Below are 26,474 nucleotides of genomic sequence, written 5' to 3'. Positions count from 1 at the left end.
TTCCTGTGAAAGTGACCTCTCACCCAGGAGAGATTAAACATTTGCTTTGTATGTACCATCCCTTCTGAATGAGAATTACACCACATTGCACTGCAAAAATATATTGGGACATACTATTTTGTTGTACCAGGGTGGAAAAAGAATACCAAAATATTCTTTAAAATAGATGAAATAATTTCTACTTGCCTTAGTATTTATAAAGTGACATATGGTCTAAAAATAATATAAGGAACTATTGGAAATTAGTTGACTTAAAAAAAAATCCAAGATTCACAAGACTTTGCAATACCAGTGTAGGCAAAACAATTAATAAACTTCAAAAGCTTATTTGTCTGTTCATTACAATAGTATTTAGTGCAGTGATTATGGGATCTTATTTTTGCTGGGCATTTCTGATTTTTGTTCACAGAACAGAGTCCTTTCTTGGACTGGCCTGTATTCAAGTATGACCCTAAACTGCTTTCTGAACACCACTTGTGCACTGTTTGAAAACTGAGTTAAATTTGCTTTTGTTAGAGTTTCCTGTGATCACAATGACTCATTTCAAACTAACTTCTTTGCAGTACCATTCTAAAGGGAAAGTCTTGCTATCTCTGTGGCATCGGGTGGGATACAAGAGGAAATTCAGGTTACAAACACTCCATAATTCTAGGCAACCTGATTCATGCTGCTCTGTATTGTGGTGATTACACAGGTTCAGGACACTGATTCCCTTTGAATTTGGCTGAAACAGTGAATGCTTGAAGTCTAATGTATAAAAGTACTGAAGGTCTCACACCAAGAGGAGGAAGGAACACACAAAACAGACTATTCTTGCTGCCCCTTGAACTGTGTCACTGGGATTAGTTTCAGAGCAGGGTAGCCTCAGAGACCTGCTTTTTGTCTGTGAGAACAGGGATTGATTATGACTTGATGAAGTTACTTAACCTATCTGGCAGGCAATCTGACTGATCTACTGGAATACTTTCTCTTTCAAGAATGAGTCGGTTCTTGTGTGCTAAAATAAAAGTTCTATTCTGGAGTCCCCTTCCTTGCTCCCTATCTAGACTTCTTCCCTTTCAGATCACATTCCAAGGTTTTCTCTTCTTGCTTTATTGCCTCCTCTTGTTCTAGCCTTACTCAGTAATGAGACAAGTCAATAGATATTGAAGATAATTTACATTCACAAAGATCATAAAAATTCTGGCATGCCTTTTCAGTTCTGCTAGAGGACTTTAAGCCAAAATAAATTTGGATGAATTGGCCCTGATCTTCTGGCAGATTGTGTAAGCTTTTTGTACACCTTTGTTTCTTCCTACTTCTCCCATCCATCCCATAACAGTTCTGCTGTGGTCATGGTAAGATTGAAGTTGAAACACCTTATCAGTGTTGCAATAGGGTATTGGAGTGCGTGTAAGAGCAAAAAATTAAGCTAATCTTATAACCATCAATCACCAAAGTGAACAGTTCTGGTGCATACACATCCTGTGGAGCAGGGTGAATTTCTAGAGCCAGGGGAACATTAGGAGAGCACCAAGATGGTCTGTTGACAAGAGGAAAAGAGCCAGCAAAATGCCAACCCTGAAACGAGAACAGACTACTGATTGCTCAGGGAACTAGTTAGTAAGGACCCCTGGGAAAATGTGGGTCATTTTTGAACATACTTGGGTCCATCAGTGCTGGTCATTCTTTAAGCACCACCTCCTAAGGGCATAGCACCAGGGAATTCCAAAAGGTTGGAAGTCAATCAGCTGATGCAGAAGGCCTGCTTGGCTGTCCAGGGATCTTCTTTTAAGTTGTATGCCCAGTGGAAACAAGTTTGGGTGATGTCGGAGGAATCAAGAGATGCTGCTCATCTCTGTAGGGAGAAAATCCATGCGGTCAAAGATGAACTGGAGTTACTGAAAAACACAAGAAGGAAAATTCAATCATTGGTCACAGCCAGCACAATTTCATGAGGGGAACGTCCAGTTTGTTCAACTTAATTTATTTTTAGAACAAAGTAGCCCACTTGGATGACCAAGGGAGGCAAGTTATGTAACCTTTTCAGATTTCAGCAAAGATTTTGATAATCTTGTCTCTTACAGGATCCTTCTGGACAGAATGTCCCGCACACAGCTGGAAAAACACATAATGTGATACATGAACAACTGGCTCACAGGGTGCAAAGGGGAGTTATAATAAATAGGGTGACATCAGACCAGTGAACTGCCACTGGTGGAGTTCCACAGGGCTCAATCCTTGGCCCTGTGCTCTTCAACATCTTCATAAATTACTTGGATATAGGACTTGAAGGAATACTAAGTAAGTTTGCCAGGGACATTAAGCTGGGAGGAGCTGTTGAATCCCTTGAAGACAGGAAGGCTCTATAGAGAGACCTTGACAAATCAGAGGGCTAGACAATCAACAGCCATATGAAGTGTAACAAACAAGTGCTGATTCTGCGCCAGGGATGGGACAACCCTGGATGTGGAGACAGACTGGAGAGTGAGAGGCTGGAGAAAGAACTGCGGGTCGTGGTCAATGGCAAGCTGAATCTGAGTCAGCAGTGCCCTGGCAGCCAGGAGGGCCAAGCGTGTCCTGAGGTGCATCAGGCACAGCGTTGCCAGCTGGGCAAGGGAGGGGATTGTTCTGCACTGGGTTCTCTGCACCATGAGTGCTGTGTAAAGAAGAACATAAAACTATTAGAAAGCATTCAAAGGAGAGCTAAAATGGTGGTGAAGGACCTAGAGAGCAAGCCGTATGAGGAGTTGTTGAGGTCAGCTGCCTTGTTCAGCTTAGCAAAAAAAGAGACTAAGGGGAGATCTCATTGCACTCTACAAGTTCCTCATGAGTGGAAGTGGAGGGGCAGACACTGATCTCTTCTCTGTGGTGATCAATGATACAACCCAAGGGAATGGCATTAAGCTGTGTAAGGGGTGATTTACATTGGATATTAGGAAAAGGTTCTTCACCCAGAGGCTGGCTGGGCACTGGAACAAACTCCCCAGGGAAGTGGGCACAGCACCAAGCCTGTCCGAGTTCAAGAAGTATTTGGACAAGGATCTCAGACACATGGTGTGAGGGGCTTTCCTGTGCAGGACCAGGAGTTGGACTTGAAGATACTTGTGGACCCCTTTCTGCTCAGGAAATCCTACAATTCTACAAAAACAAAACAAAACAACACAAGAAAAAGAAAGATGTCTTAACAGACCAAAGACTTAGACAAATTTTTATCAAATGTTTATTTAACTGATACAGAAGAAAGCAACACACTTAAACTGTTGTAGTAAAAAAGCTTTTAAGAAGTAAGAGGGTTAAGTCACTGTCACAGATGTACAGATCAATACTCTCAATTAGAGACATAAAATGAAAACCTCTGTGTACTCAAATGCAAAAATGGAAGAAGGGAACATAAAGAAAAGACTGAATCATAAATGAAAAATGTTAAATCAATGCCACAGAGGTGGTCCATGTATATTTTTCTTTAAAGGAAAAAATCAGTTACCATACTACCTCTCAAAATCTCTTCTTTCTCAGACATTGGATCTCACTTGTGATCAGTGGTAGAGGTCTGGAAAAGTCTTTTTCATATGAATGACAGTTTGGAAATCTTGCACAGATGGAGTATTTACTCCAGTAGATGTTTTTTGCTATAACTCTAATTTTTTTACTGTATTTTGCATAACCATTGTAATTGCATCACAGCTGTGTGTATAAATAAGAGTTTCAAGCAGTTTTAATATTTTTCAGATGAACTTCAGAGAGCTATTTGCATCTCTGGCAATACCTCTTTTCAGGCATAAACACTACTTTCTTAGCTGGAAAATAATATAATCATATTCTGCTGTTACGTTGAAAACTATTAACAAAACTGATTCTTTTACTAGTCAGAGTACTTTTTTCCTAATCATTCCATGGCCTGAGAAAGGCCATGTATGGATTGCCTTTACATCATTTTGCTCCTGAATCATGGTTGTCTGGATTGACTCCCAGTGTCATTCCTCTCCCTTTCCATTTGTCATGGGTGTAATAGAAAAAAAAACCTTAAAGTAATTATAATTAGACTGGTGTTAAAACTGAAAAACTATGCCCTGGGGCATCTGCTCCTGTGCCCAACCTCTGTCCAAATGTTTGTGTGAGTTGGCAGTAAATTAACCAAAGCAATGTTTCAGAGCATCCTGCCTGCAACACCTGCCTATAACTGTGCTCTGTTATGGAGAAAAGAGGGACCACTTGTAGAAAAAGCACACGTTGCAGAAACCTTTGGGGAATCCAGAAAAGACCCTTCTGGATCTTGTTTGCTTTTTCACACTGCGTGGATTTTAGAGTATCAAAGCCTGTGTTACAAATGTGCAAAAATAAAATGATGAAAGATACTAATAAAAAAATTCCTTTGCAAGGCCTCTTTATTCCCGAATTCTACTTGCTTTTAAGTGTCCCTACCCATGTGGTCAGAACAAAGGGAGAAGGAGAAAAGTTTTCCTAGAATAAAGTCAATTGTTTTGGGTTGAGAATAACCTCTTTGGTTTTCAGACTGGTGGTGAGCTTGAACTCAAAGCAAGGAAACTGGACAATGGAAGTGAAAGTGACAGCAGCAGAAGCAGAAGGAAAATTTCACACGCTGAAAATCATTTGGGTGAGAAGACTGGATAGCTTTTCCTCTAGAATGCTATGCAAACTGACACACACTCAGCTTGATTGTGGAGACTTAGTAATACCTGTAATTCAATACTTTACACTATGGATAGAAACTGAGCCACGTTTGGAAGAACGTTGGTTATTGTGAGAGACCAATCTGATTTTTACTCATGCCTCAACATATGTCATTCATGAGGTGAAAAAATTACCTTAGGGTCAGTGTACATGCTGAAAGCTCTGTGCCCCGAGAGGCTTCGCCTGGCAGCGATCAGGAGAGAGAGGAAGCTTCCACTGCCGCTCTTCCACAAGCGACCTCCCCTTGCTGAGGGGAGACGGTCAGATCCCCGGATGCCCGGGAAAGACGCGCGGAAAAGCGCGCAGGAAGTCACGCTACAGGAGCGCCAAGCGCATAAAAGCAGCTAACTGCGACACAACCGGGGCCATTTTCTTTGGGCTTCTTGGAGGGAGCAGGGCTCGCCTGGAGGGTCAGCTCTGCCCCCCTCGCCCCCTTCGCATATTTCTTCCTGCGGTGCTGCTCTTTTCCTGGCTGTCCTGCCTGCCCCTGTCCTGCCCTGCTTCGCTATTTGCCCGAGGCAGCTCCGTCGCCGCGACAACCTCGTGCTCGTTGTTTGCCCGACGGAGCCGCCGCCTGCACCTTGCCTGCACCCAGCCCGGAGCTGTCCCTGCCTGCACCCTGCCAGCGCCCAGCTCGGAGCTGCCACCGCCTGCAGCGACCGTGCTCCCACCCTCACCGCCTCGAGTCCTGCTCCTGCTCTTCGCCCACGGCAGGCACACGCAGCTGCTGTTTGGAAATCGCGCCCAGCCCGCCACAGGAGCCACGCAGACTCTTCGCAGCGCACAGCTCCGTCTGCCAAAGCTCGCCGACGGGGCGCCCGGGGTACAGCGGTAACGATCTGTCCGGTGTTCTTTCCCTCTCCGCCACTCTTTTCCCCTCTTAGTTCTTGTTCCTGTCCCCCTTTGGTAGGAGCACTTACCTTTCTTTATCAACAAACAGTTCTCAGATTTAATATTGCCGCGTTTGCGCTTTATTTTTTGTCCGAGAAATCTATTAAAACGAATCCTTCCCTATTCCCCCTTTTACAGCGGAACGGGACACTTACAAATTGACTGGTCCTCAAAAATGAGCAAAGCTGTAGATCATATGTCTGAAAGTACTGAGCAAATAGAAATTAGATCCTAATGTTAAGTAGGTTTTCTAGTGCTAGCTGTTGTTATCCTGTTACTTATCTTTGAGGGAGAAAATGTGTTTGAGATAAGCTCCAATATATGAATGGTTTGCATATAAACATCAGTATTTTGGTTATTAAGAGACACCTGTCCTGACTTTGCTGTAATAACTGATATAGATTATGGCAAACGAAAACAATATTGGGGGATTTAAGCAAGAAGATGGTATCTCAAAAATAAGAAATTCAAGGAAGTCTTGTCAAGGATAATTTGGAGATTGGCGAGCACAATTTCGAGTTTATTTTTATTCTACTTTGAGATACCAATTAGATATTTTTAATTATTTTGTGTTTGTATTGCTGAATTCAGTTTGTGTCACACAAAGTGATAAAGTTAGGTACAGGATTTGGTAAATCTCTGCAGGCTGATTCCGTGCCTTTCATGTACCTAGAAATTGCTTTGAGGGTACCTGTGATCTTGGGGATGGAAGTGTGACTGCAGTTTCCAACATCCTTCTCTGTGCTCTCTTTGGGACATAAAATGAATCTTTTTCTAGTTGCTTTTTCTAATTAGGAGAACTTCTGTTCACTGCAGTATTTCCAAGCTGGTGGAACATCTTCGTGATGACTTTAGCCAGGTTATTGTGCAATGCTGAATATTTGATTAGTAATTTTGGATCTGTACATGCTCATCTTATTCAAACGATCCCCGCTTAAGTTTTTTTTTTTCTAATCACGCCATTTGTCTCCAAACTCTGCTGCCAAGCACGTTGACTTAGGAAACCAGCTTGCTACTGAAAACCTGCAGGTAGAAGAGAGGCCAAACACAGCAGTCTTTGCTTGATTACTCACCCCACTGACTACTCAACCAAACCTTTTCTTGGCTTTCCTTTTGCTTCAGTGTACACCAGTACCTTCCCATTGGCCCTCACATATCCTTCCAATTTTCATTCCAGTGGAGCATTGGCCTTTCAAATGCTCCTTGAGGTTTTCTTTTTAATAAATACTTGGCTACCTCCACTTCTTTGAGCCTCTCTCCTTGCATTTGAGCTTAGTTGGGGTTCGTTAACCTGCCTGGATACTTTCTGCCTATGACTACTCATTTTCTTGCATTTAGATAATTGGATTCAAAACTTGACTCACTCTTTGGATAATCTTTGAGCTTTAAGGAGGCTACCCCTGAAGATCAATCAGACTTCATGAGCTCTTCTATTCCCTGTGCAATCTGTGAAATCCTGCCAGCAGTTCACTGAGTGGACTGAAAACAGTTTTTCTGAAGTCTGAACTTTCTCCTGCTGCTTGCCTCCTGTCTTACTTCAAGACCTTCACTTTTTCCAACAGCAGCATAGATTGTCAGTGACTGTCATACCCCTAACCAGGCCTTGGTATGTAGTAGAACAGCTTCCTGGCTGGTCTATCCCATACCTTTCAGGGAAACAAAAATCCCCAACATGCTTCTAAAACTTTCTGGATTAGGCGTGTTTCACAGTGTTGGTTTTTCAGTAGATACCAAAGTGGTAAAAGTCCTCTATGAGAACGAAAACTTGTGACTGGAGCATCTCCCAGCTGTCTGGATAATGCTTAGTATATCTTGAACAATGCTCAGTCTATATTTTTTCTAGTCTATATTTTTCTACTTTTGGTAGCTGCCACAGTCATTCCTTAACACATCTCTCTGACTTTTCACAGATCCTGTTTCAGATTATCATTCTAAAGGAGAGCTCCACGTATTCTTTTTGTTCCTGTATGCAGAATGCAATATTTTTTTTTCCCTTTTTCCTAAAAATCATGTATCCATCTGTCTCACAAATCCATTCATAAAAGATAATCCATCTTGCTTTTCTGATCTGTTGCCCCATTTTTATCAGGTATCACATCTCTTCTTGACAAGTCTGCTCTTTGAAAATCATTACGGTTTTGTAGGAGCCAAAACGCTTTGCCAGCTTGTGAGCAATGGATTCACTGACAGGATATATCTGTTCCTCCTGTACCCTTTCTCTTTGATTTAATTGAGAATCTCCTACAGGTCCCTGTCCTCTTCACCTGAGCTCTCAGAGACATAAAGTCAACTTTGATCTCATTGTTCCTGAGCAGTGTTGTTCATTGTTATGTGGTTGTAACAATGGGCAACATGGAGCGGCAACTCAAGAGCTAGATGAGTTCCAGCCGTCTCTTCAAGGCTGAGAATCCACTCCCTGGGCAAGTACTAAGCCTCCTTCAAACAACAAATTTGATTGGAAGGAAGGTTTGAGTGCAAGGCTGAACTTCTTTCTGTGTTCTGACTTCCAGACATTTTTTTTTTCAAATATGTACACATTCTAATGGAGAAAAACCACTTATTTCACTAATTTTACTGAAAATAAACACATTCCCATACTTTAATTTCTTCTGGTAACCCTCCCTCAAATAGAGACTTTATTCTTTCCCACTGTTCCCCTTAAGGAGCTGAATGGAACCTTTCACCTAATTGCAGCTTGTATAGCAGTGTGAAATGTGTAGCTTATTTTCTGGTGTTACCTTTTTGCTTGCTTAAGAGTTACGAGCGACACAGTTAAGGGACAAAAGGGTTTTACCTCGGTACTTAATAGGATCTTATGGTACACAGCTCTTCAAGGTAGAGCGCACTGAGATGCACACACCGAATAACACGTAGACAGTTGTTATAGACTTTGTAAATTAGCATATTTGTCCAGGATCGCCCAATAAAAAGCTTAATAAATGAAGTAATGTCTCTCTGCTCTAAAGAATCTCCCCCCAGATGAGGCTAGAGCCCAGTTTACAAAATATGTTTCAGAGAGAAGGTTTCAACCTAGGTTGAAACCTCAAGTTTTTGAGATACCATAGAGTTCACTGGCTTCTTACTGGGGATGTTTGGTCTTTGTGCCTATCAGAACTCCAAAACTAAACTAGAATATCAGGCTACAAAAATTACAAGTATATAGGCTAAGAGTGCAGAGAATATATAAAGGGTACAGAAAATATATAAAAGGATACATTAAAAATATAAAAGGGTATATAAAAAAAAAGGCAAAAATCATCGGGCGTCACTGGCACTTCAGTAAATGTACAGCTTGCCCTAGAAGTTTGGATTAAAAGGTAGTTTTGAGCCTAATGAATATGAAGGACCAGTTTTTGTGATTCATATTGACCCAGACTTCTGTTTGATACTGGTGGATGCTTAGGGAGATAAAAGAACTGGAATCTTAGACCTGATTCTGCTTAGCCATCTGTATTAGAATATTTTCCTTTAAACAACAGGCCCTTCAATCTATATAGATTAGATTGCAGAATAACTGGACTGAGCTTCTCTACCTATGGAGCTTTGGATTTTTTTGCATTAGGAAAATGTCTGGTTCTTTAGCAGCTGAAGTAAAGACTTGGTTTCATATAATTAGGAATCAGCTGCAGGAATTTTAGCTCTTGATCCAAAGAGGATAGCTTAAAAGGTGATAAAAGGAAAGCAAGTAGAAAGTCTTTAAAATGAAACTTTTAATGGGAAGGATTAGAATATTCAAACACTCCATCCCGTGGAAAACTATGCCCCGGGAGGTCAGTAGTGGGGCCGAGACTATTCAATATCTTGTTGGTGACATGGCCAGTGGGATCGAGGGCACCCTCAGCAAGTTCACTGATGACGCCAGGCTGTGTGGGGCAGTCGACATGCTGGAGGGAAGGAATGGCATCCAGAGGGGCCTGGACAAGCTTATGGAGTTCAACAAAGTGGAATGCAAGGTTGTACACCTGGGGCAATCCCAGGCACACCTACAGGTTGGGCAGAGAAATGATTGAGAGCTGCCCTACAGAGAAAGAGTTGAAGGTGCTGTTTGACCCTGAACTAGCAAGGGAGGGCTGGGACTAGATGATCTTTAAGGTCCATTCCAACCCCTTCACATTCTGTGATCCTCATACTGCAGCAATTGAGTCTTGCTCAGGCTTTTCTCAGGTTTGACTTATAAGTGGAATGCTTTTGGAAAGTGATTAAAAACCAGAAAATAGGATTTCAAATCAAGTATTTCAAGGACTGCATTTATTAATAGTTTATTTTTTCCATAAGAAAATGAAGAACAGCTATACTATGTTCTGAAATTTTACTTTTGTGTTTGGAGCTGCAATTTGTCTCAATACCTTTAATCAAAAAATGTCCATTTATCCAGCTGTACAGAACTATTCTGACAATCTCCAAACCCTGATTTATATTCCAGCTGTACAACATTCCCTCTGCCAGCTTTGTATGAATGTAAGAATGCTGTTGTAGCAACCCTTTTTCCTGTTCTTATGCCAAGCTGTGCCTGTGAGCTGAACCAGATCCCCTCTAGATGAAAAAGATCATTCCTGAAATCATACTACAAGAACCAGCCAGGCTTCCCCATGGTTCACTTACAAATATTGTGAGGAAGAATTAGCTATAGAAAGGCACTTGAAATCCACAGACTTACAAATGGGAAGTGCCAGGACTGACTTATGTGAGAAAGAAACTCATTATGAGTCCTGCTAGCCAGAGGAGATGAAGGATGAGACTAGTGTTCAGAATATTGATTCTTTACATAGACAGAACAAATTCCTAGCATTCTTCAGCATTTTCTTGTAGTGTTGTGCAGCTTTTGACAGAGATAATTTTGTTTGTAGTAGCTAGTATGGAGCCATGATTTGGATTTGTGCTGAGCACTATTGATAGCACAGGAATGTTTTAGTTACTGCTGAGCAGGGCTTACACAGAGTTTAGACCTTTTCTGCCCTTCCCACCACCCCACCCACGAGGAGGCTGGGAGTGCATGGCAATTTAGAAGGGGACACAGCTCGGACAACTAACCCCAGCTAACTAAAAGGATATTCCATACCATATGGCATTATGTTCAGCATATACAGCTGGGGGAAGAAGAAAGGGAGGGGACACATTCAGACTTGGTGCTGTTTGTCTTCCCGAGTCACTGTGATGTGGGTAATGGAGTCCTGCTTTCCTGGGAATGGCTGAACACCTGCCTGCCAATGGGAAAGGGTGAATGAATTCCTTCTTTTGGTTTACTTGTGCTTGCAGATTTTGCTTTTCCTGTTTAACTTTCATCTCAGTCTAGAAATCTTCTTGCTTTTGCTCTTCCTATGCTCTCCCCATCCCACTGTGGAGTAGTGAGTGACAGGCTCTGTGGGGCTTACTTGACAGTTGGGGTTAAACCATGACAACTGTGCAATGTTTATTTTCTTTTTAGTTCTAGATGATTAAGGACTTCAGACTAGCAGGTTTCTTAGTATGTCTGTAATGTTTTTCCTTCTAGTTGGCTTAGCTTTTCCTGGAAATATGACAAGGTTGATTCTCAGTTTTAAAACACTGTTACAGGTTACAAACTCTGTGCTAGAAGCTGCAGATCATCTTGCAGTCAGTCACAAAAGTGATATCTAGAATACCTGATACCCGTTAGTGGGCAGATAATAACTAGTCTTCAGTGAATAGGTATCAAACTAACTAGTAAGGACTGCATTTTAGGGGCTTGGTAGTGTGTACACCTCACTTTCAAGAAGTCCATTATATACAGTACAGCTTTGGGACTGTATATTTCACAAAGTAATCTTAAGATGCTGTATGTCGGTTCTATAATAGTATTTTTTTTAATTACTTTTTTTTTTTTTTAAGAAATCATTACAGTGAAAGTTGGAAAGAAGCTTCTCTGTTATGTGTATGGTTCGATGTAATTTTCAGGTATTCAGGAAGTACAGAGATACGCACTTTTAGTAGTGAAAAGAGCTTTTATATCTTATTTTGTTGGAGTATTCCCAGAAATCATAATGGTATCTTGCTTATCTGTAATGAGGAAGTTTTGATATATTTTTAAAGAGGTTTGATTATTTTGATTTGAAGTTGTTTATGGTGTGTGTAATTCTGATAAAGTACATCCAAGATCATGAGACCATGACTTTACAAATAAAAGTTATTTGGATACTTTTTGAATTTATTCTCCGGGTGTGAAAGACACTTAATGTATTAGAAAGTATATGAATACGTAAGTTAGGGAGTAGAGCTTATAAGAGGTAGATTTAACAAACAGGTTTTTTCCATTTTCTTCCCATATTGATACTTTCCCATCTTCTGTTTTTCCAGGGAGTTCTGTGCAAATTTTCTTACAGAGAATGCTGTCTTGATTGTGAACATTTTTGTTGGGATATCTATTAGCCGGTGACTTGTCGTTCATGGTTAATAATTTGACTGGTCATTGTCACACTTACTGAAAATAACAGGAATGAAGTACTTCAGCCCTGTCTAATACAGCTTCCTGATAGTAGGGGAAGAAAAACAGTCAAACTGTAGGAATTCTGTTTGGTAGTCTAACATGTGCCAGTTGGTGCTAAGGTTTTACCACTGGGTTAAATATACTATCAGATTTGATAATTCAGCCCTTCCTGCAAGATCTGCACTCTGATCTTAAGCTTTTTAGTGGTGAATTTAAAATGGCTTGAGATCCAACCATGATTTTGAGTGTTAGAAACTTTGTAAAAATCAAATCATAATGTGGGCAGGATAGTTACCTAATTTTTGAAAAAATTGCTTCAGTTTTTGAAACAGAGGCTTCAGTTAACTTAAGTCTTGATAGAGAGTTGTGATCCAAGAACCATGAATGACAGCAGGAGATGGAATAAAAGGGAGAGAGCGGTCTTGTTTTCCAGCAAATGTAACTAGCTTACACATTTTCTGGAAAGCATGAAAGCATTACAGTCATGATACTAAAGAGTAAAAACTTGACTTCAGACTTGTATTTTTCTCCTGAAAACAGTGGTTGTTCCAGGGAGGTGACATAGCTTAATGAAGGGCTAAATTGTCTAGATGTGCTACAGCTGCAGACATGATGGCTGACTGGAATGGCCCACAGGGAAACAAAGAGGATTAGATCCCAAAACAGAGGCATTAGATCCCACTATGTCAGTCTCAACTCATAAAGGAAAACGCTCAGTTAGGTCTGCTGGGGTGTCTTTGCATTTGTTATGAATGAAACGAAACCTTTTCATCTTGAATGCTAAAAAAAAAAGTTTCTTCAGGAATTACATATGGAAGTTAAGAAAAATTATCTGATGCAAACGTATAGTTTCTCCTAATGTTCTAAAAAGACAAAAGACCCTAGGAATTTTCAATTTCTACTTCATGCAAGCACATCTTGGGGTATTCTTAATCATGCTGATACCTGAATGATGAATTGTCATGGAACTTGCATAAATACCAACATAAAAATATATTAAGTTGCCAAAATGAGGTACAAAATATATCTCTAAGGGTAGCTTGTCTTCCTCTATATTAAAGAAAAGAGATATATGTACTTTCCTGCTTCTGAAGGAGAAAGAGAAACTAAGAATAGTCCCAAAACTGCACTGAAGGTTTCATGCCTGTGATCTGCCCTTCATCTCTTTTAGTTAGCTTTAGCAGAGGAGGAAGAGGGCTTGAATTCTCATGTTACAGCATTTGGGTGTAAGTCTATGTTTTGGATTTTGTCTGTTTTTAAACAGCAGAAGGGCTGAAGAATCACAGAAGAAACGAGTTAGAAATGGAAATTCCTGATGAGAAGTGATCATCTTAGGAACAGGAGCAGGAGCAGCCATGAGACTAAATGAGTATGACAGCCTGGATGTAGAAAGAATAAAATGTTTCCTTGTTCTCACGACATTATGGAGTCAAATATATTTTGTCGAAATGAAACCCAGTTGTATTATAATTTTGGCTTCATATATAGATAATAAAAGGACAGTTTGTAGTTCAATTTGCAAGCTAGTCAAGACCAGAGAAGTAATTGAAGTGTGTGCATTAAAATAGAGAGCTGGGCAATGAAAAGGAAGCAGACATACTACTGCAGGATATGAAATCTCATATGGAAAGGATTATGTATTTCTAAGGCACTAGATAGACAAAAGCTGATAGTATTTATGGGGTAGAATCCCTGTAGGGATAAAATACTGTTGTGAAAGTAAAATAAGAAAAGAAATGTTAGCTTTTTTTTTTTTGTTTTGGGAGGGGGTTAGATGCTCAAAAACAATCTCAGTTACAGACATCTCTGGATCATGAAAAAGCCTCTTGGGATTGTAATTTCTGTTTTTTAAGTCATTATAAGACTTTCTATTATATCTGAAAGAATCTGCTGCCCACCTACACCATCCAGATGCTTTTCAAGTTGCAGGGGAAACAAGCATGCAAAAGGAATCTGTAGATTAGCTTTCATGAAAGAAACAGTGTTTTTAATTAAATTCTTAAGCTATCATTCATAGATCTGTTTTATAAAAGTACCACAGAATTTCTTGATAGTGTATGCATTGCTTTCAAAGAACAAACTTGTTTCTTTTAAACTGTAGGTTGAAGAGTCTGCTTCTGTTCATATAGTGCTGTTGAAAGGTTTCTGAATTCCTCTGGAATTTGTTTCATTTTAGGGCTCCTAAAGAACTCAAAAATCAAGGAAGTTAGACTTGTTTGGGAGTTCTTGCTAAGTTTCTCGTTACTTTATTGTCAAAGTCTAGGGATCAATCTAGCTGGCATTCCACCTTCAAAGGCTCACTTAGGACCAGGAGGTATAAAAACAACCTATGGACTTTGACTTGCAGATTAAAAATCACTTAGGTTTAAAATAGATTTAATATTAAAGATTTTCTAATTATAATTCAAATGGGACCATTGGCATTAAGAATCCATGGGATATGAATGTGAAGAAGGAAAGAGAAGGAAATATAAAACAAGTAATTCGCTGTCAGTCTTAGGAAAAGGAACACAGTTTAATCAACTTGATTTCTAGGATTAAAACTAATAATAGGTTTTATAATTACAGGCTAATCACCAAAAATGCAAATAAACAGTAAGTGTAAGGATGCTGTATCTTAATGAGTGCAATCGCCTTGAAGATTGAAGGGTGTTTAATTGCCTAAAGGAATATGGGACTCATGATGGAATGCAGAAGGAGGTCCATTTTGGGCTTGAGCAATACATTTTGTAGAAAATTTTAAGGGGATTGTGGCACCGTGAAAGATGTAATGAGATAATTAGAGAAGGACCCAAGGTGGAGAAAGGGAGGAGTATGGGTGAATTGGGAGAACAAGCATAGGCAAATGGAGAGGCAAGGAGGCAGGGTGAATCAGGGAGAAAGAAAGGACTTCCGTGTCAACAGATTTCTGGTCAAGAAGTTTGGCTAAGCACTGGATCTGATCACCAGTCATTTCTGCATGTTAAATACTATTCCTGTTTTCCTCTGGTGTTTGTGTGTCCAGGTCTAAATGCTTGTAATTGGAAAGAGTGTGAATGTTTCCCTAGAGAATTTCAGTGTTGCAGTGTGTACTTCACCAGATAATTTCAAACCAAATTGGTTGCTGTATGTGGTAAGAGGCCTGTCAGGAAGTTTCAGGAGAGACAGTAGATTTGGGGGCCAGACAGTGCAGAGGCCAGCAGTCTGCAAGTCAGATATTTGGTTGCCCAGGTTGTTCTTTCACCTTCTGGGGCAGACAGCCTGACAGTCATTGAGAAAGCCATAGGTCTGGGCCAGCTGTTGTGAAGTGAGGGAGGTTTGTACAGAGCAGGAGGGGATCTGAGTGCCAACAAGAAGAGTGTGTCTGCAAGACCCATGGACTTTTACAGCTAGGTATGAGTAAGCAGGGAGACCAGAGGATTTGGAGTTGCTACTGGATAAATCTGGTTTCCGAGAGCAGCTACATATATATATATATATACACACACATAGAGGATATCAACTAGCAGCATCTGCCCTGATCTGTAGAGGACAAACGTGGTCAGGCTTAAAATGTTCACAAAAAAAGATAGGAAGCTTGCACTAGTGCCCTTTTGTTCTACTAATACATTCTCATTTGCCAAATTCCAAGAAATTTTCTCAGACTGTAGTTAATTTAGCAAAAGGAATTTATCACTGTGAAACTTTTATTTGCCAGATGGATTTGATCAGGTAGATCATATGTGAGGTCAGTGTTTTTGAAACTTTTTATTTCCCTTCCTGCTTGTAGCTTTTGCTTCAGGAAATGTTACGGTCTTGACTTAGGTAAGAGCAACATGAGTCTTACGTTTTAGCTCCTCCCCATCTTGGTCACAGCACAAGCCAGCCAGAGCTCAAGAAGTGTTTGCCCTAAGCTCTCAGGCACATGGTGTGAGCCTTGGGGTTGTGCTGTGCAGGGCCAGGATTTGGACTCAACAATCACTGTGAGTCCCTTCCAACGGAGCGTATGCTGTGATTTTATGATTACTTTCCAGTGCTAAAGCACTTCTGGATGTGTAGAAGTTTTGTGCTGTGGCAAAGATGCAAGCAGAATAGTAAATTTTTTTCAAAACCATTTCTACATCTAAAACTTGTGTTCATAACTTTGTGTTATTGAAAGAAACAGATGTTGAATTTTCTGGAGCATGATACTGAAAAAATAGACACATATTATCTCAGAAACCTAAAAAAACCAAATATAACTATAAAGTTGTGGGGTTTTTGGGATTTTATTTTATTTTTTTCTTATTTTTTGTTTGAATTTTGGTTTTTCAGGTTGTGGGTGGGTGGGTGGTGTGGTGTTGGTTTTTTTCCAATTTTTCTGTTTTATAGTTTTACTCATAAACTCAAATTCATTCAAAAGTGAACTCCAGTCCAGGGAGGGAACACACGCTGTGAAGTAAAGTTAATGTGAATATTCATACTGATAGATGAAAAAAGTCATCAACTGAAGAAATTGTTTAATGTGAGCAACTGGAGTTAATGCAGTGCCTCACTTTAGCCTAGTTTACTTTCTGTGTGAATGAAGATCATATGAAAGACACAATTGGGTTAGGGAGTACATTAGAAAGAGAAAACAAGTTTTTATCTCCCTATTTTATAACCTTAAACATTTCTAACTCATTGTGAACTAGCCTACTGTTGAGCAGGATCCCTGAAGAACAAAGCATTGAAGCCCTGGAAGTGAATGGCTTCTGCCAGTATTTCTCTTCTAAAAAATAGCAAATACTTTTCTGAAGTGTTCTGAACTGCACCGACAGTTCTTCACAAAAAATAATGAAGAAATGCTTTCTGATTTGCTGCAGATAACAGATGGTGTGAAAGAAGTCTGTCATACATAATGTTCAGCTGCCAAATCTTTTCTTATAAAAGGATTGAATAAATATCCCATGCAGATGATATTTTATGAAACAGATAATTCTCCTCAAAATAGAAATTTTTTTAGAGCTTTTCAATTCCTGCAAATGTATAAGTGTAAACAAAGTAAGAAAAAAGATTTGTACTCTCTTTTATGGAGAGTGGCAGGAGGGGCTATTTTTCAAAGCATTTTAAAATTTTCCTGTACTTTGAGGGGAAAATATGATTCAGATTTTGATGCAACATTGGAACATTTGAGTTGCACATACTTCTTTTCACTACTGATCCCTGATTTTTTTGATATCTCAGAAAAAAATGTTGGTTTTTTTTGGGTTTTTTAAATCTTTTGTTGTTGTTGTTACTGTTTTTTTCTTCCTTACTAGATTCTAATTAGCTTCAATGCTTTTTCATGGGAATTAAGAAGCTCACCAGGACAAGATTTCTTCAACTGGAGCTGCCACAGTTCATGGCATATAGCGTTCCTTCAGGAATAAGTTTGTTTTGGTTTTTCTTTTTTAGATTTTTTTAAAATTCTTTCTTGGAGGGGAGAGTAGTTTTTGTAGGGATTTTTTGTTTGTTTGTTTGGAACTTTTTAATAGAAGGAGAATAATTTTGGCTTAGATTGTTAATAAAAGTCACGTAATTGTTGTTTGGTTTGGTGGCTCAGAATTGTAATTGTGATTGCTGAGATCAAGGTTTATACTGTGGTGAGAATTATAGATATATATACTCCCAGCAAAACTCTTTCTTTGGAAGACTGGCTGAACTCTCAGCAGTTATCTTAGGGTGTTACCCTCCATTGCTTTCACCATATCTGCCTCCTGAATTAGGAGGTTTCCTCAAATAGTAGGACTAAAACTTTAAGCTTGTGGTTTTAATGTCTTTTTGTTGTTGTTTTTGTGTTATTTAATGCTAAAACATACAGACCAAGCGATTCCCAAGCTCTGTACTGCTGGTCTCAGGAAGAAAACTCAGATCTGGAGATACTTTTTAACTCAAGTCTGTGGCCAGAAAGTGTTGAATGAAGTCATAATATGTTTGACAAACCCTACATATTTGACAGCTAAATGCATTTTACCAGCTGTGCTTAGCATTGTGAGCATCCCATCCTGTTGAACAAGTTGTGGGTTTATGATGAAAAGTTTCATTACTATTTAAATTCTCAATCAGCTACAAAATCAATCAGTCTTATTTTCTCTTCCCCCCCCCCCCACCCCATTCCTGGTATGGAATTATCTGAAGCCAAAGGATGGCTGTTTGAGTTTTGTCTTAGTACTTCTGTTCTCTGAAGTGAAGGCTGTATCTTTGAAATATAATTTGGTAGTTGATGCTATCAGCAGTTTACAGTGATTTGTCTGATTTATCTGTTCTTACTCCTATCCATTTCTCGAGGCTTATTCCAGTATAATATAGAGCACAGGATTTTTGTGCTTGGTGTTTTTTGGCTAACTTCAACTCTAGGTCCAGCTGTATACATAGCTGAGGTTCTTGAAAGCAAAACTTCTAATGTTGCAGCTAGCATTTTAGTCTTGTTAGTTAGATACATAAAGAAGTATTGTTATGTCAGGTTCCAAGTCAGGTTCCAGGCTGAAAGGCTTTAATCATGGTGGACAAGAAGCAGGGATTACTCTTTAAATGAGGAATTGCTTGGTGAAATTTGGGGACTGGTCTTAAATAATCTTTTCATATCCATGGCTAATCTGAAAGTAGGTTGGAGGCTCAAATGTCTAAAAAGTCAGATTTTTCTTGTCCAGAAGTTTACTGTAACATTTAAAAAAATAAGAAAATATAAAATACCGTGCTTTCTCACATCTTGATGGAGTATTTTTCACTGATAGAAGCTTATTTATTAAATCTACCTCATGGATCGCTATGTGCCTTTGGCAGTCCCTACTGGGCATAATTGCCACTAACGAAACAAACAAATGCTTACAGCTAATAATAGCAGTGCCAAAATCTGATCCTGCTTAACTGAGGATATCCAATGTGAGCACAGCTGGTTGCTGTAGATAGTACAGCACACATTCCAGAAAGGTACTGAAGCAAAAGGTGTGAAAACCTTTTTAACAGTTCTGGCTTGCATATTGTACAGAGAATAACTGCAGGATGTGATTAGTGAAAAGGAGCTATCTCTCCTTAAAATACCAATCATTTTTCTACAAGAGTCAGAAAGCTGTATCACAGCATGTGAGGCATTATTGGTTTTTCAAAACTCTTGTAGTGAAATTAACTTAATGTTCTTATTCGGTGTATTTTTTATACTTCCTTCTATGGTGTGTGCATTCAAATATACTCTCTTACGTGCTGAATGATGAAACACATCTTTTTAGTTTTGGACTAAGTTCTAATGCTCTTGAAGGTTGAAGACACATCTTTGTGCTTAGAGTAGCAACACCTTGGGCTGTTCCTTTAACTGAAGCATCCTATAATTTCATACTGCAAGTTTCTGCTTTACTTAGATACAGGTTGTTGACAGGTGGGCTGCATTCCTCCGTATTTGCCCTTTAAGTGTCCTTCCTCACAGAAACCTCTGCACTTTATTTTCCCTTTTCATGTTTAAGAACCAGGTTTTGATATTTTGAGTAAGCTTCATTGGTATCTCCAGTGATGCCAGTGGATCTCCTTCATTAAGTAAGATAGCTCTTTTCTAATGAAGGAGATTAGAATTCCACTGTATGGGAGCAAAATCCAACAATACCCTCAAATGTATTAGGATTGTTTGATTTGTGTTTTTGTGGGGATTTTAAATGTGCATGGGGCATAGAAAATTGCAGTGAAGCTTGTGTTTATGTAAAAGGGAATACAGGCTATCAAACCCACTGATTTTTAACTTCTTTTTAATAGTCTGAGTCACTTTTTTATATTTTATTGACTAAACCTTTTTTGAGTGTGGGAGGGCTGAGAAGTAGATATTGGCTCCCTTGTTTAGAAGGATGGAGTAAGGAGGATACACAGATCTATTTAAATTGCTCAAGCTTCTAAGTAACATACCAGCGATAATTCAGTCATAATTTCTTGATCGATAAGTGGAAAGAAGGAAGAAAATCTCTGCCTTTCATTTGATATTTTACATTTGATCTGCATAGATATTGGTAAAATAAAGTAGAAATAAAAAAGATATAGAAACCTTCATCTAATCAAAGTATGTTGCTGTCATTTTTTATTACAATCATAACTTCCAAAGTGTTAGTGAAATCTGTTAAACCAGCGGTACAGCTTCTAAGCCTTAAACTTTCAGTGGTTTGGGGGTTTTTCAGCATTAAGGAAACAATATTTATAGATGGATTGAAGGAAATTAGGAATTTAAAAAAGCATTAGTTACATGGGAGCATCTGAAAGAGCAAGGAAATGTGCAGTGCCCTATTTCTTACTGGATCCCATATGTTCCTCAGACAACTTATAGAGGAGAAATAACTTTTAGAGCCTTTACTCACAATGGTGATAAAGCCATGCCTTTTGAAAGGCTTTGGCATGGGCAGTTTGGACTATGGGAGGACCTGTGAGACAGTGACTAAGTACAGTAATGCAGATCTCATTATTAATTCTCAAGGTCTTACCTGGAATTTTCTTTTTAGCTTCCTATCACTTCCTCTATTTGTTTGCTCTCAGTGTTTTTTAGAGAAATAAAAAACTGCCTGTGTTGTACTTCTAAAGAAATGCAACGTTGAGGGGTTGTTTTTAAGCTCAGCAAGACTGCTGGATGTTTCAATGGCCAGAAAATATACCACTGTAATTTTAAGTTTTGGGACTTGCCACTACTTCTTACACGTGGTGCTTTGAGATTTGTCCCACCAAGCTTGAAAATTAGATGCCTCAGTAGAGAGGAACCTCCAGAGAATAGTTTTGCTTGGCTGTGGTGGATTGACCATGGTCAACTGATAGGACCCAACCCAGTTACTTGTTCCCTCCCTGTCAGTGGAATTGAGGAGAAAAAATTGGAAGGGCAAAAAGAAAAAAAAAATCAGGGATTGAAATAACAACAGTTTAAATATGTTAAGTAAAGCTGTGCATACAAGCAAAGCAAAATATTCAGTACTTTGTGTTGGCAGGCAGCTGCAGAGCCAGTTTTTGGCAGGGCCTCAGCATATGTAACAGTTACTTGGGAAGCCAGATGTAGTAACCATATACATTGTCCCATCTTCTTCCTTTGTCTGAGCTCTGCTACTGGGCAGGATGCCATGAGGTATGGAAGTCAAATGGTATTGGTCAGTTTGGGTCAGTTGTCCTGGTTGTGCTCCCTGACAGTTTCAGAGTTTCCAGCCTGCCTGTTTGGGAGACCTAGTGCTTAGGATGGGGGATAGGGAATAGCCCTTGACATGTGCACACACTGCTCAACAGTAGTAAAAACACTGGAGTGTTACCAATACTGGTTTTGTCACAAATTCCATGCAGAACACTGTGTAGGCTACTATGAAGAAAACTAACTCCATCCAAGCAGAATCTGGTGGGTAGGCCTGAGATAGGAATGCTCTCCCACTGCTAATTAATTCTTATCATCTAGAGTGGAGGGAGAGTGAGATGCTTTTCAACAGTGATTACAGAAACCTGAATTATTCTCTGAATTTGAGTGATTCTGGACATCAAAATCTGAGACTCTGAGATTCCTAAGTTTAGCATGTTGTGTGATGGAGTTGGTTAGATAGAATCATAAAATAACTTTGGTTGGAAGGGACTTTTGAAAATCATCTAGTCCAATCACCCAGCAGTGAGTCCAGTCTGACTTCAGATGTTTCTGGGGATGGTGCATCTTTCACCTCCCTGGGCAACCTGTTCCAATGTTTCACCACCCTAACTGTGCAAAATTTCTTCCTTAAATCTAGCCTAAATATTTTTGATTACAACCATTACCCTTTTTTCTACTGCAAAGGGCCCTGAAAAAGTTTGTCTCCATCTGTCTTACAAGTGCCCTTCAAATACTAAAAAGCCATAATGAGATCTCCCCAAGAGCCTTCTGTTTTCCAGGCTGAACAATCCCAATTCTTTCAGCCTGTCTTCACAGGGGAGTTGCTCCACCTTTCTGATCATCTTCACAGCCTTCCTCTGGACCTATTCTAACAGGTCCATGTTTCTTCTGTGCTGATGACTCCAGAGCTGGACACAATACTCTAGGTAGGGTCTCATTATAGTGGAGTAGAGGGACAGAATCACCACCCTCAACCAGCTGGCTTTTGATTCAGACTGGGATGCAGATGGCTTCCTGAGCTACACAACTGTCTACTGCCAGCTCATGTCCAGCTTTTCATCCACCTCTGTGTCCAAGTCTTTCTCAGCAGAGCTGCTCTCAATCCCTTCATCCCCCATCCAGCTGGGAGTTGCCCTGATCCAGGTGTAGCAGCATGTACTTGTACTTGTTAAACTGCATGAGATTTCCATAGGGCCACTTCTCGAGCTTGTCCAGGTCCCTCTGGATGGTAGCCCATCCCTCAGGCATGTCAGCTGCACCAGTCAGCTTGGTATCATCTGCAAATGTGCTGAGGGTGCACTGATCCCCCTCTCTATGACATCAGTGAAGACATTAAAGAGTACTGGTCTGAATATGGATCCCTGAGGGACACCACTTGTCACTGATCTTCTGATAGCACTTTAGGTGGAGCACTACAAACTCTCCTGGGACTGTAATATATTTCTTTCACCTCACTTTTCCTGTTTTGTTTCCTTCCTTTTATTAGGTTATTAACTACTTCTTGTTATAAATAGGACCTTCTTACCACATTTATATGGAAGTTTATATAACAGCATATTTTTAAGTGCTACTAATGGATTTTGAATCTGCCTTTTGAATAATTTGATCTCTTCATGCTGAAGAAAGAAATATTGATGAATACACACGATTTAACAATTTAAAATTCATTCTGTTGTCCTTTATCATCTAATTTTCATCTTAGCTGACTCAGTGAGTCAGATCTGCAAAGGATAGAATTCATCTGAATATGAAAGGAATTAGTTATACTGTTCTACTCTTTGTTTTTTGTTTTGAGGGTGGGCCGTAATTGCTTGGAAAAAATAATCCAAAAAATCTACAAGCACAAGTTCCTACATGAATTTTCATTATTGGGTGTAAAAACATATTCTTTGCTTGTTTGCTTCAATTGTTAACTTTGTATCACTACTGCTTTTATGTACAATGATTGCTTTGAATCAGTGTTTTAACATTTGATAAACAGGAAACGTATTCTCGCTCAGTGGACTCACTAATAAATATACTCTTCTTTTAGGTTCATCCTTCTATTGAATGAAGCCACAAGTGGTGCCCGAAACCCGGGAAGGCGACTGAGCATTGTCGACCTTCCGCGCCGGACCGTGCTGGACTGTTACCACCCTCCCGTTCAGTGAAGCTCGTGTGGCGCAGAGCTCCTGGGGGACTGCGGCGAGGCTGACGGAGAAGTCCCATTAGACCAGCAGGAGTTCTCATCGCTACCCGCATTTCTGTTGCCCTGGAAGCGGTGTCGGCGGGGCTGAGCTCCATCTGTGTGTGTGCAGACGTCGAGTCTTCAGGTGAGTGCCTTTGTCGCAGGGCGGGGGGGGGAGATTCCCCCGCCAGTCCCTCAGAGGTTTCTCATTAAGCCCAGGGATAGTCCCTAGGGACTGTGAGGGGTGACGGGACTCACTGATTCTGGGGCCTCTTCTTTTCTTTTATATATTCCCTTTTGTGGCACGTTGAGAGCAAGTCGGGGTTTAGTGAGACTTGGCCCAGATCTTAGGGGGTGAGTTGTGGGTTTTAGTTGTGAGTTTTTCAGTTTTAGTTCATCACAATGGGCGGTGGCAGCTCCAAATCCTACAAACCCCAAAAAGAAATGTATTTTTCGTTGTCCCAGTTGTTTGTAGAGAATAAGGTTTTGTTTCCAAAGTGTGTGTTAAAGAGTTTAGTGCGTTGGATTTTAGTTAATGGTCCCCCTGTGTCGGAAAGCTCTGTTTTTGATTTGTCATTCTGGGACGAGGTGGGGAGAAAGCTGCAAGCCGCAGGCAAGGCTGGGGACAAAACGGCTACTGCTGTCTTTGCCTTGCATGCACAGATATACAAATTAGTCCGAAAAAAGACCTTGGGACCCACTTTGAACCCATTTTGCGAAGCCCCTCCTGAGTTGAATCCTTCAGTTACCCCGCGCATCCCCTCTGACTGTCCTTACCCCGGCTCTCCTCACCCAAGCAACCCTTTTAGGAGTGAGTGGGACAGTGCAACCCACCCGTTGGTGCCTGGCCGCCTCCAGCCCCAGGGCACCTCCCCGCTCTCTCCTTCCTTTTGTCCGTGCGGGACTGATCACCCCGTTCAGGCTTCTCATCCAAACCCCTTCTCTGTACCCACCCTGTCCTCGTTTTTCCCTTCGAGTGGTTTAGACAAAGACGGTGCTCGCCACGCGGTGGCACCGGCACAAAATGGAGGTTGTGATGCTGTTTCTGGCTCTTCGCTAAATGGTGGGGCAGAGCCCGCCAAAGAGACGCCCCCTCCTCCTACTTCTTCCCAAAATCCCTCGTGTTTTTCCACCTTACAGCCATCTATCATCTCGGCTCTGCCTCTCCCTCCTCCGATGTCGTCACTCCCTGCCCCCATTACATCAGGGGGTGGAGCGGCGGCGTGGGAAGATTCCACCTCTGAGTTCCCATGCTCAGATCCCCACGCCCCGTCAACATCCGGCCGCCACCAGGAAAGCCCGAGCCCTCCACCACGGCGTGACCGCTCCACTCGCCATGGCCGCTCCGCTCACCCTGACGCAGCGGCGTGGCAAGCTATTCCATTCAGCTTACGGGAGAGGCTGTGTAAGGCAGCGAGAAATTTCGGGACAGATTCCACATATTTTAAGTCCATTTTCCATGCAATGTTAGACACTGAAGCGAAGTGCCCCCATGATATTAAAACACTAGTAGCTTGTTTGTTGACAAGCAGCCAATTAATAATGTGGGAGGCAGCTTGGAAAAGAAGGGTCCAAGCCCTCATTGACTTGTACAGGGATGACCCTGAGCGTCGCCTTTTAACGCTTGACTGTCTGTGTGGGAAAGGAGAATGGGTCAAGCCTCAGGACCAAGTGGCCACCATTCCCCCCTCTGTTATAGCTGACCTAAGCAAGGCTGCAGAACAAGCTTTCAGGTCAGTCCACACGAGACATGAAGCCCAATTACCTTATACTGATATCAAGCAGGGACCTGATGAGTCATTTGTTGATTTTGTGGATCGCCTGTCTGTTGCCATCGAAAGGCAGTTTATAAGGATGGAAATACAGCAAGAAGTCTTGCTAAACACGGCAATGGTTAATGCAAATAACCGCTGCCAGCAGATCATCAGTGTTCTACCCCCTGATCCACCAATCACAATGAGTTATCTGATAGAAGCCTGTATGAAAGTCCCTGCAGCCCCAAATCCCAACCCTTCCCCATCCCTTCCCTCTTCTGACCAGTCCTCTCAACTCCCGAATGCCTTTTCAGTGGCCCCTAGAAGTTTACGTAGACCCCTGGTGCCAGCTAGGAGCAGAGGCTTTTCAGTGTTCTGCCATCGATGTGGACAGCCAGGGCACATCGCCAGGCGCTGTCCCATGCTGCAGCCAATCACTAACTATCTGTTTGCGAGCTCTTTACCAATAGGACAAGTGCCCCACCTGACAACCAGCTGTCTACACCAGAGCCAGCTCTATCAACTTGTACCGGCTCTGCAGACCATTCCATCAGCAGGCGTGACTCCACTCCCTCCACCAACGCTCCTGCCAGCGCAAGCTGCACCGTATCTTCCATCAGCACTACCAGTGCAGCCAAAAAACTGAACAGCCAGCGCAGTGAGGCGTCGCGTGAGGAACAAGTAATGCCGCCAAAGCGACAGTGTTCCCGGACATGACCTTTATCTGTGCAGACGAAACACATGTTTCACCATTGTCCTCTCTCCTTGCCAGGTGGGCAGAGAGGGTCAATTCGACCCGACACTGCATGACTTGTACTCTGACCAACCATGACATCACGAGGTCAGTGCGGGGTCTCATTGACACTGGGGCCGACGCCACTATTTTGTCAAAAGATGTGTGGCCAGCGTCCTGGCCGCTTCAGTCCGCCGCCTTGACCATTGGTGGAGTTGGGGGGCAATCTCCAGCGTGCCAGAGCGCTGAGAGTGTCACCATAGTTAATTCAGAGGGTGTGCCTGCCAGAGTTCGCCCATATGTCATGGATGTGCCTTTCAACCTGTGGGGTAGGGATTCTTTATCACAATGGGGGACTCAAATTTACATTCCCCCTCGGGAACCGGATTTTTAAGTGGGGTCTCTGTAGAGCGCACCACCCCACATAGGCTCAGTGATACACCTGTGTGGGTGGATCAGTGGTCCCTTCCCGAGGAAAAGTTATGCGCTCTTGAGTCCCTCATGGAGGAACAGCTCTCCAAGGGCCACATCACACCGACGCATAGCCCTTGGAGCTCCCCCGTCTTTGTCCTGAAAAGCAGGGCAAGGACGAGTGGAGGCTCCTTCACGATTTGCAAAGCATCAGTGCAGTCATTGAGGATATGGGGCCCCTACAACCAGTTATGCCCTCTGCCACAATGCTCCCCAGGGAGTGGAAGTTGGCAGTCATTGATACCAAGGACTGCTTCTTCCACATCCCACTCCACCTGGCGGACGCCCCCAGGTTCGTCTTTTCC

General features: G+C 41.4%; 2 protein-coding genes across 2 annotated transcripts; both read left to right on the top strand.

Moving 5' to 3' along the window:
* The first annotated feature begins 2,393 nt into the window (after positions 1-2,393).
* Positions 2,394-24,495, top strand: LOC146441633 (uncharacterized). The gene is made up of 4 exons (XM_085049841.1): positions 2,394-2,737; positions 4,495-4,597; positions 4,835-5,505; positions 23,077-24,495. The coding sequence occupies exons 1-4, from the start codon at positions 2,394-2,396 to the stop codon at positions 23,192-23,194; spliced, it is 1,236 nt and encodes a 411-aa protein (XP_084905967.1). The 3' UTR covers positions 23,195-24,495.
* A 1,183-nt stretch (positions 24,496-25,678) lies between these two features.
* On the top strand, positions 25,679-26,092 carry LOC146441632 (endogenous retrovirus group K member 8 Pro protein-like). The gene has a single exon (XM_085049839.1). The coding sequence runs from the start codon at positions 25,679-25,681 to the stop codon at positions 26,090-26,092; it is 414 nt and encodes a 137-aa protein (XP_084905965.1).
* Positions 26,093-26,474: the final 382 nt, after the last annotated feature.

Source organism: Lichenostomus cassidix, chromosome 2, assembly GCF_008360975.1.
Source record: "Lichenostomus cassidix isolate B80296 chromosome 2, HeHo_3.0, whole genome shotgun sequence".
Lineage (NCBI taxonomy): Eukaryota > Metazoa > Chordata > Aves > Passeriformes > Meliphagidae > Lichenostomus > Lichenostomus cassidix.
Note: the sequence above shows the minus strand (reverse complement) of the source record. Positions and strands in the feature narration are given on the sequence as shown.

What these genes read in the sequence shown, in the direction of transcription:
- LOC146441632 (XM_085049839.1), top strand. Translation starts at nt 25,679, where the DNA reads ATGACCTTTATCTGTGCAGACGAAACACATGTTTCACCATTGTCCTCT.
- LOC146441633 (XM_085049841.1), top strand. Translation starts at nt 2,394, where the DNA reads ATGAAGTGTAACAAACAAGTGCTGATTCTGCGCCAGGGATGGGACAAC. An exon ending in ACACGCTGAAAATCATTTGG is followed by an intron (nt 4,598 to 4,834) that starts GTGAGAAGACTG and finishes ACATGCTGAAAG; the next exon opens with CTCTGTGCCCCGAGAGGCTT. An exon ending in GGGGCGCCCGGGGTACAGCG is followed by an intron (nt 5,506 to 23,076) that starts GTAACGATCTGT and finishes CTCTTCTTTTAG; the next exon opens with GTTCATCCTTCTATTGAATG.